Source organism: Sitophilus oryzae, unplaced genomic scaffold, assembly GCF_002938485.1.
Source record: "Sitophilus oryzae breed Bouriz unplaced genomic scaffold, Soryzae_2.0 scaffold_1443_pilon_pilon, whole genome shotgun sequence".
NCBI lineage: Eukaryota > Metazoa > Arthropoda > Insecta > Coleoptera > Curculionidae > Sitophilus > Sitophilus oryzae.
Window position 1 is genome coordinate 3253566 of NW_022146108.1, and position 10159 is coordinate 3263724.

The 10159-nt window shown below is 32.2% G+C and overlaps 1 protein-coding gene across 1 annotated transcript; it reads right to left on the reverse strand.

Moving 5' to 3' along the window:
- Positions 1-2155: 2155 nt before the first annotated feature.
- On the reverse strand, positions 2156-2506 carry LOC115877336. Its single transcript, XM_030893482.1, has one exon. The coding sequence runs from the start codon at positions 2504-2506 to the stop codon at positions 2156-2158; it is 351 nt and encodes a 116-aa protein (XP_030749342.1).
- Between the last annotated feature and the right edge of the window lie 7653 nt (positions 2507-10159).

A 10159-nucleotide genomic window follows, 5' to 3' on the forward strand; every position in this document is an offset into this window, starting at 1 on the left:
AATACTTTAAAGAAACGACAGAACCGCAGATAAAACTATTTATCTTTATAAAAGAGAATCCACGTCTGCCGTAATGCGAGATTTAATGGGCAAAAAATTCCCAACTATAATGCTGCGCTATAGGGTTCGCGTATTTTTGATTTTGATAAATCTGATATCCTAGGAATAACGGTGGATAGAGACAACGGTGTTAAATATCATGGATGTAGAACTGTCAAATAAATCTTATCGTTCTCAGGTGAATTTAAAGGAATCTGAATAATCAAATATTATAATTTCTACTAATACACAGCTTGGGATCTCTACTACCAGAAGTCAACAGAATAATTAAGTTAGCATGGAGCTATCAACCGGTCGGATAGCTCTGGCAGCTGTGGCCGTTAAACCAAAATATTACTACATTTATATCTGACAACCATATGATACAAAGAAAACAAGGTATGATTGATAGTGGCTCCAATTCCGTTCAGTTTGCGCATACCACCTGTGATGTCATAAGCCATACAAAAAAAATATCCATATTGTCCAATTGCCACTAATAAAAAAAGACCTAAAATAGGGAAGAACAAGGACGTAACCCCTAAAGTTATGTCAAATCACCGAGCTTGACATTTGAAAAGTTATGACACATGTTTAGACATTTATTATGTGTCATCTCTTTGACAATTTGAAACTGGCGCGCGGAGCTTGCCGACCAATAGTGCCGTTTATCACCTGAGACGTAGTGACCAACCTGCGCAATATCATACCTTGTTTTCTTTGTACCATGTCTGACAGCTGTGACAAATCTTTTCGGATTAATCACTTGTCTATGGGTAGCGTGACTAGCGGGAAACAAACTTGGATAAGAAGTACACCGACTCTTTGGGGCGTATGTTTAATGGTTTGTCTTAGTGATGTCAGTCTCTCAAATCTACTTTAAGTTACCTTAATTGCGGCCCAACCTCTGCCTGTAAATCTCTTGTCAGGCTCTTTCTGTTCTGTTCTGCAGGTAGTCTGCTGGTTCATGAAGATCATACTTAAATACTTTTTTAACACTTAGTTATTTTTACTATAGAAATAAAACAGCCGAGTTTGTAGGAAATCATTTAAATTTAATATTAAAGAACAACAAAAAAATATATATGATCGAAGTTACTTGTCACTACTAAAAATAGAAAAGAGATGGCAAAATACAAGAAATTGTCTGGTGTCTGCTTTTATTGAGAAATATGATAATCACCTAATCAATTGCACCTTTCATTACTAGATTTTACACATTAAAATAATTTTAAAGAAGGATAATAAAACAGAAATTACGAATATTTGACAAAAAGTCTTAAAAACAACTATTAGCAGACACCAGACTTAAAAACTACAGGGGGTTACATCGTGAACTTTACCGAGTTTCGCGAACCGTCTCTTTTGGAAACTCAAACCGAACTAACTTTTCTGCTTAAAAACAGCCCAGAGGTTCCAACATTACAGGGTTAAAGGGTGGTGCATTCGGTACTTAGCCAATAGGATCATTCCTAAAGGTACTGTTCTTTGTTTAATTGGTCAGCTTGACACCGCCCTTCAAACCAAGTTGGTTTGACCTCCCGTTGTTAGATGGCAGTACTATGACCATTTTACATATTTAATCCTCGTTTGGCGCCATTTACATTTAGGTACGTGCTTTTCTAAAGTTCCCAGATCCTTTACAAACATCCGGCGATAGTTAAACATTTTATCAAGGGTGGTTATTGGTTTTACAACGTCCCAACGTTTTTATCTAAGGTCTATCTTTACAATTTTTCTATTTACTTCTAAGTTCTACAGTTTGTTTGCTTAGTCCTTCTATAAGTTTGGGAATTTAAAAATGTTCACGTTTAAAAGTTGTTTGTTTTATTACTTCCTGTTAAAAAGACCCTCTATCGAAACTAACAACCGAAAACATCGACTTGAACGTAAAGGACATAGAAAATAATCTGTTAATAATATAAATAAAAATATAAAGGAAATAATCTGTTACACAACTACTAACCGAAAATTTGTTTTGTGTGGTCTATTGTTTTGTCAAATGTTTTGTTCATTATTCATTATTTATAGTGATTTACAGTAATTTTATATATATATATATATACATATATATATATATATATACATATATATATATATATATAAAGCGGTGGTCCTACAGCTTCTGCCACATCCCGCATTTCGACCTCCATATTGCTCGATTTTGCCATTCTTCCTGGTTAATAGCTCTGTCTCTCATATACTGGTCTACTCCATCTAACCACGTAGTTGTAGGTCTTCCTCTTTTCCTTCTGCTTTGGGGACGATACTCCATTGCCCTTTTTGGCCATCTTTCCCCTCCCATTCTTTTTACGTGCCCATACCATAGTAGCTGTCTCGATTCGATGTTGTCGGTGCTGGTATATATTCGCCTTGTTCTTTGTCTGATCTCCTCATTTCTAATGTGTTCCATCCTTGATATGCGACATGCTCTTCTGAGAAAGTCCATCTCCAATGACTCAACCATCCTTCTTTCTTTTGCTGTAAATTGCCAGCATTCGGCACCGTATGTTAAAATTGACTCTACGATTGCTTTGTAAATCCTTATCTTTGTTTGGATGAATGTTTTATTTGACCACAGGAGAGGGTTTAAGAGACCGATTACTTTCTTACCTTGTTGAACTCTACTATGTATATCTTTCTTGGGGTTTAATAATATTAGTAATTTTATTAAATTAAAAAAAAATTCTATTAATGTCTATTCTCGTTGATTATTGGTTTGAAGGTTGGTAGATGCTTTACCTAGATTGTTATTCAGAAGCTACAAACCTATCGATAAAAATATGCATGAAAATTTACTTCCTAGCACACAACCAGAGAATACATCAAGGTTGGTACAGTATCAACTTTATTATTGTGATTTTCTTAGCCGCGTATGGCACAGATCGTTACCCAGTGTTGCCACAAGCTTATTTTTTATTGGGATAGATTATCACGAGATAGCGGGATTAAATTGTTTTATAAAGGGACCTACCCTGAATAGGGACCTAGAAGACGATCAAACCTGCGATGGAACCATGATATTGGAAAATTAGCAGGGATAACTTGGGCTCGCATAGCCAACAATAGAGAGCCAATAGGCCCAGTTACAAAGAGAGTATCTAAATATGTGAGGGACGATACATCATAATTGGAAATATTCTGAATGATATGATTCTTGATGATATAGCAACGTAGTTGGTAGATTAAATTTAGCAGAAGGAAAGCCTACAAAAAATCCTGGTTTCGAATATTTAAGCAAAAAATGTTTTTATTTTATTTTTAAAACATCTTTTTAATGCAATTATTCAAAATTCTTTCAAATAAAGGTACTTTACTCTTGAACTATTTTGGACTTAAATGAAAAACCGTGAGGGAAAAGATGTTTCTTTTAACATGACCTACCAGCCCTGAAAATATGTGCAGTTATTTAAGACTCGCCCTGTATAGATAAATAAACCCAACGACAAACAACTAATTTTTAGGAAACTGTACAGCCGCGAAAGCACGGGAACTTTTTCAATTTATAACATTTTCACAAATACTTAAAAACAAGTAAGACAACATCCAGCATCGTGTACCAAGCGTATAACCAAAAAAACATTTTTGACGTTTCCTATTCAGTATAAACAATTTCTATTAGTTGAAAAGACACACGCCGCCGACACAAACACGAGAGACACGAGAAAAGACATTCGCCAAATAGAAAAATATGTAATATCGAATCGGGGAGACGGCTGAAATTTGTTTGTGATGAGATTCCGCCCCCCTGGGGGGCTCCGGCACGTAGGGCTGACATGGAGAGGGCGCCTACTATGCGCGGCGGAAATCATTCTAATCAATAGGGGGCATTTTTTATATTCTTCCTTTCTTTTCGCTTTCTTTTTCGATTCGTACAAGGTGATGGATTACTGTAGAAAAAAATTATTGTAGAAATATAATTTCTTTTATGTTTTTTTTCCTATTGAAATGAAACTTCTTTACGCTCGCTGGGAGTAAAAATTCAAGGGCGTGACACGACACGCGACACAACAGGCGAGAGGAAAAGTGTACAGCTTAGAAAAAATCGTCCGATTTAAATAATATTTGGCATGTCGGTAGATTGGACCAAGGCCAACTTGACCTTGTAGGACACGTATCGCTGTGACAGTTAGTTTTGACGTAAGAAACGTCAAAAAATTGATGCCCTCCGATCCCGATCAAATTTGGTGGGTAGGCTCTATGAGCGACGGTTCACACAATCCCACTCTGCAAAGTTGGATACGACGTTTAACATATTACAAAACAATATTATTTTCACAATGCGTTTTAACTAAACTTGTAAAAATGTACCATTACATATTTAGTAAAATATGACGCCACGTCACGTGACTTCTTGTAAAGCTGATGCGCAATAGTAATTGTAGTAATTGATTAAAAACGTAGTTAGGAGGAAAGACGAAGAACATTTCAGGTGAAAGTCTCAGAGCGTGGTTGATTAGTGTTTTTATCATTTAAGGGTAACTATACATATTATAAAAAATGTCTATACCTATGTGGTAGATTCATCTCTCCAAAAAAATCCTTTATGGGTATTTCGCCACTGCACTGCAAGAAAATCTACAAAATCAAATAGTTATTTTTTGTAAACACTTCTGCGTTAAACCTAAACGGACGCTGCTTGTCAGAAGTTATGTTTACAGTAATACAAATTTGCCTAGCAAAGAAAAAATGCTTAACGTTTCGGAAAGTTATCTCTTTCCGTCGTCGGAAGCAAAAAAATATACAAACAATAAAGAAAAAAACTATTTGAAATATTTCAATTCAATTATTCGAGAACACTTTACTTTTTTAAAACAGATACGTCTACAAGAAACCGTTGACATTCTGTTAAAATGACATTATATCAAGATAACTTTCAAATTAACAATTACTACCTGATAACAATTACTTAATAAGGTAAAACCAAAAAGCCCCACACTTTCTGTGTGATTATTTTTAAATTTTAGGTATGTTATGTTTATTTATTTTATGTTCTTTAAAATCAAAGAAGGGATTGCCATACATTACTAACATCTACAGATGTATGAGCAATACATTTATTTTTATTAGATTGAATTAAAAAAGCCTCTTTTATTTTTCTTTTAGAGGCTATCGCTTCTTTTATTATAATTTTGGCGTTATTAAAATTTATTCTATGCCCTGTGTCCCATGAATGCTCACAAATCTTAGATTTGTGAAAATCTCCCTTTCTTAAATAATCTTTATATGTTCTTTAATTCTATCATTTAAGGGTCTAGATGTTTCACCAATGTAAAATTTATCGCATTCACAGGATATTTGGTATATGACATATTTTGTTTGTTGTTCTGTATTCATTGGTTTAGTATGTGATAAAATGGATCTAAGTGTATTTTGTGTTTTGAAAGATGTTCGTATGTTATATTATTGTTTTCCTATCCTCCTTATTTTTTCCGAAACGCCTCGCATGTATGGAATTGTAAGTTGTATATATTGTGTATTGTTATCATTGTGTCTATGATTTGGAGTTTGTATTTTTCGTTTAATGTTTTGTCAATAAAATATGGTGGATAGTCGTTTTTTATTAATGTATTTTTTATGTGGTTATTATTTTTGCCCTATCATATAAACTTTTTATAACACCTTTTTTTACACTTATACTGTGACTAGATGTGAAATTTAAGTATCTGTCTGTGTTTTCTATAAACATCTAAAATTAGTTTATTTTGAAACTTTGACACTAAAACATCAAGAAATGGCAAACGATTACCTCTCTCTACTTCTAAAGTAAATTATATGGTAGGTTCGCGAGAATTTATATAATCCAAAAAAAATTTCTATTTCAGAAACGTTACGTTACCATATTGCAAAAATATCATCAACATAACGCAGCCATATTACAGGCTTTTTTGAAAAACTATTTATTGTATTATTTTCAAAATCTTCCATAAAAATATTACTTAACAAAGGAGAGAGAGGTAATTGACCCATTGCCATACCGAAATCTTGTTGAAAAAATTCATTATTTAATTGGAAATAAGTAGTTTTAACACAAAGTTGTAACACAAAATTCCAAAATACTATCTATGTTTAATTTTGTTCTATCTATTAAATGTGTATCTTGTTCTAATCTATTCCTAACTATTTTAAGTGATTTATCTACCGGCACATTAGTGAAAAGACTAACAACGTCAAAACTAACCATTAAACTGTTAGGTGTTATATTAATTTTTGAAATTTTTAAATACCCATAAAGGATTTTTTTGGAGATACATACATATTATATTAATTATGTTTATAAGTAGTTTCTGAAAATATAAAGCCAGCCCTCTTAGAAAACACAATCTCCATTTATTATAATAATTTGCATTTTAATTTTAGCTTTTTTTACGTAAACAAAATTGTTCCATGATCTCTCTATATCAACATATCTCAATTATTATTTATTATTTCAGACTGTGTTTCGAAAGGAGGATTTAATAGAGCACCGGAGTAAAAGACTCTATACAACCATAGTCTGTCTCTAAGTTGGTAATTTGACTGTTTTGATTAGATACCTTTTTCTTGCTTGTTTTTTTATTTTGTATCTAATGACAATTTTGTTCCTATTTTGGTTAGGCTCAGAATTCCGGTAAGGTTCTTCTAGATAAGAAGAGATGGTAATGAGTATCTTACATTATATAAGTTCTGTTTTCTTACTTTTTATTAAGCTTTATAATAAATATAATTATAAACAAGTGTTTTATTAAATTTATTAATATTTACTAACGCTTTGTGAATTTACAAAAGTAATTGTAAATTCACTATAATAAAACGTTTTAATTTGTTGTTTAGTTTAGTAATAGTACAAGAAGTTGACGATTTTAAAAGACAAATTTACTATCAGATACACATTTTTACATAAATTCGCAAAGGATATTGATGAATATAAAGATATTATAACATGCTTACAAACATACCACAAATTAGCCATACAGTGATTTTACAAACGAGTTGTAAATCTAAAAAAACTTACGATAAATTTACTACAATAATCTGCGGCAATAAATAACCCTCAATATTGTTATTAAATTCACAAATTAATTTTTTCAGTGTAGGACTTATTCTGACTAATGGGGCTTCCTGTATAAAAAGCTAATATAAAACAAACAAAAGTATGGAAAAAAGTAGGTTTTATATAAATGTTTTAGAGCAACTCAGTTGAATAACGTAGATTTCGAACTGTCTACATTCAAAAAACAAAATAAAATATACGGACAGCTAAGCCGCCGACTACAAGCTACGAAATTACATGGAATTCTAAACGAGATAAATACTTCAAAACACTTCTGGAGTGTGACGGTATCTCATCAGACGGGAGATATAATGACACATGACCCGCAGTTTGTTTGTAAACGAAACAAGAATTTTAAGCGACGTGAAAAAAAAGGAGAACAATGTGGTTAGTTGAAATGCACGCTGGAATTTAATGTCGTGTGTGTTTTAGATAAAAAGATTTCATTGTTTCGGTTTTATTTTCGTTTTTTTGGAAGGTGTCACCCATAAAACACTAATTATAATTTTGGATACAGTACTTTAATAATACGGATTTTCCATCATTAAACAATTTAATATCATGATTAAACAAAGAATGGCGTCAGAATTGGCTTGAAATGAAGAATGCTGTTATTTCTTATGTAAAATATTATGGTAAATGTCAATAATCGTCATTTCCAAGCCAAGCAAACGACTTTTTTCGATCATACGAAATATTTTCAGTACCTATAAAAGAATTTTTATTTTTGTTGTTTTGAACCACACTGTATACAAAACATAATATGGACATTCTAACACACGTTTGATTATTTATTTGGTCATTGACCAGCTGATTTTTTATATAAATTAGTTTTCAAGTGTTATTAATGCATATTTAAAAATACTGGCTAGAAAACTTTTACTAATGAAAATTTGCAAATAAATTGGATTTTCCCCATATTTAAATTTTCAAATTCTCAAACTAAATCGGAAAACCGTACTATACAGATTGGAAATGATTTAAAGTCTATAAAAGCAAATTTAAATTTAGATTTTGTTCATATAACTGTATTTTTTAAAACTAGTTATACCTATTTAAAAATACTATTTAGATCAATATAAAATACGCTAAAATCTTTGAATTTTTCGTCTTTTTAGGTTTCTGTGATTATACAGGATGAGTAATAAGTGCAAATATTTTCAGGGTTTGTAGATCTTGATAAGAGTAAAATATTTTCTCTTTACTGTTTTTTAAATAAGTCCCAAACAACCAAGTTATTTTACTTTAAAAATTAAAAAATATATTTTTTGCTTACATATACAGAGTTTCCCAAAAAGCATGTGCCATCTCTCGTGGAGAGATTCCTCACGCAAAAATAAGATTTATTTTTCATATTATCATAGAACCGATTCTGCTTTGTTTCGTAGCTGCAGGGTGTTAAGTCTTATATTAATATTTTCGAATCGCTAAAAGTACTTGGAAGAAAATTACAATAAATCAAAAGATTATTAAGACCTTAACACACTGTAGCTACAAAACAAAGCAAAATCGGACCTATGTTGATATGAAAAATAAATCTTATTTTTACGTCAAGAATGGTCCCCGCGAGAGATGGTACATGTTTTTTTAATCACCCTGTATTTTGAGAACCACTAAATCTTTTCTGAGTTTTCTTTCTTGTAAATTTAATTTACAACCTATGTTGCTACAATATCAAGATATTTTTTTTAACTAAAAATTTTAAAAAATCGAAAATTTTTTTCCAAAAATTCCAAAATTTCAAGAAAAAAATGTTTCGCTAAAAAAACCGTCACAACTATTTTAGAGACCTTCAAACGAATTTTTTGCAGCGTTTTAAATGAAAATACGCCATCTTAATTCCCAAATTAAAGAAAATTAATTCCGGACAGGAAAACTGCATTGTTTGCAAACAAGTTTCTCCCAATTCCCACCTCGGCACCAGGGACGGTACAAACTAATTAACTCGAATTTTTCCAGCCAGGAAGTCTTAATTAAACTAAAAGATCACGTTTCCGTAAAGGGCGGAAGGTGTTTTACCCACCCGCTTGTCCCAATCCCACCCCATTTCTCCACCCCCTGCAGGCCAAATTAAGGAAATTAAGAAAAAGTAGTGTCGCTACGCGCCCACCCCCCAGCCCCCAGAGTGCCCCCAAGAGACCCATTTCACTTAGGAACGAGTCTCAGGAAAAATTAAATTAGCTGTATGCAAAAAGACGATTTGAGATATAACTAATTGTTCGCTCCTGTGTTGGAGTTAAAAGCGATAGAGCACCTGAACGATGTTTTATGTTAGTATAGAGGAAGTGTATTATTTTTTTATTAATTAAATGACTTAAGAGTTTCACACGAGAGGTCTCACTTGGGTAAAAAAATGTCCATGTACTGCCAAAATCTCATTTTACTGCCGAGCGACTGCCAATGATTGCGAAGAAGACTGCCTATGACTGCCCTGTAATTATTATAGGCGACTGCCGTAAGATTGCCAATCACTGCCAAGAAAATGTACAGGGTGGTCGAAATTGGTCTGTTTTAACAGAGAAAACCTATTTCCTGACTAGATAGAGCAAAACCGACATAGATGTCATGGGCTCGATTTCTATGAAACGTTTAATAGCCTAAACCGCCTGTTCATATTTTCATTGCCAACCGAGATACGGAGTCTTTTTGAATTTTTTACCGTTTGGAAAATTGCCCATAACTTTTGTATTTCCCGGAATAATAAAATTCTGTAGAAACGTTCTTAAGGCACTTTTTTAAGGACAATCCAGTGACGTAGTCAGTTTATTTTCTATACTTGCTTTTTTAGTCAGAAATAATAAAAAATATAATTTTTTAAATGGAAATCATAGTTGGCTATGAACTTAAAAAAATGCTGGTGTTTAACCCTTTCCAACGATATAAAGTTATGTGTATCTATCTCTAAAAATGAAAGAAATATTACGTTTTTTATCATTGTATCGAAGCGGGCCTTGATTTTGTGTTGACCTATATTTGCCTAATTATTTTTTATCACAATTTAATATTCTATATCATTATTTATCTGAATAATTAAACACTTTTGAAAAGGTAAATCAACATTCTATATTAGTATTACCATTTACAATT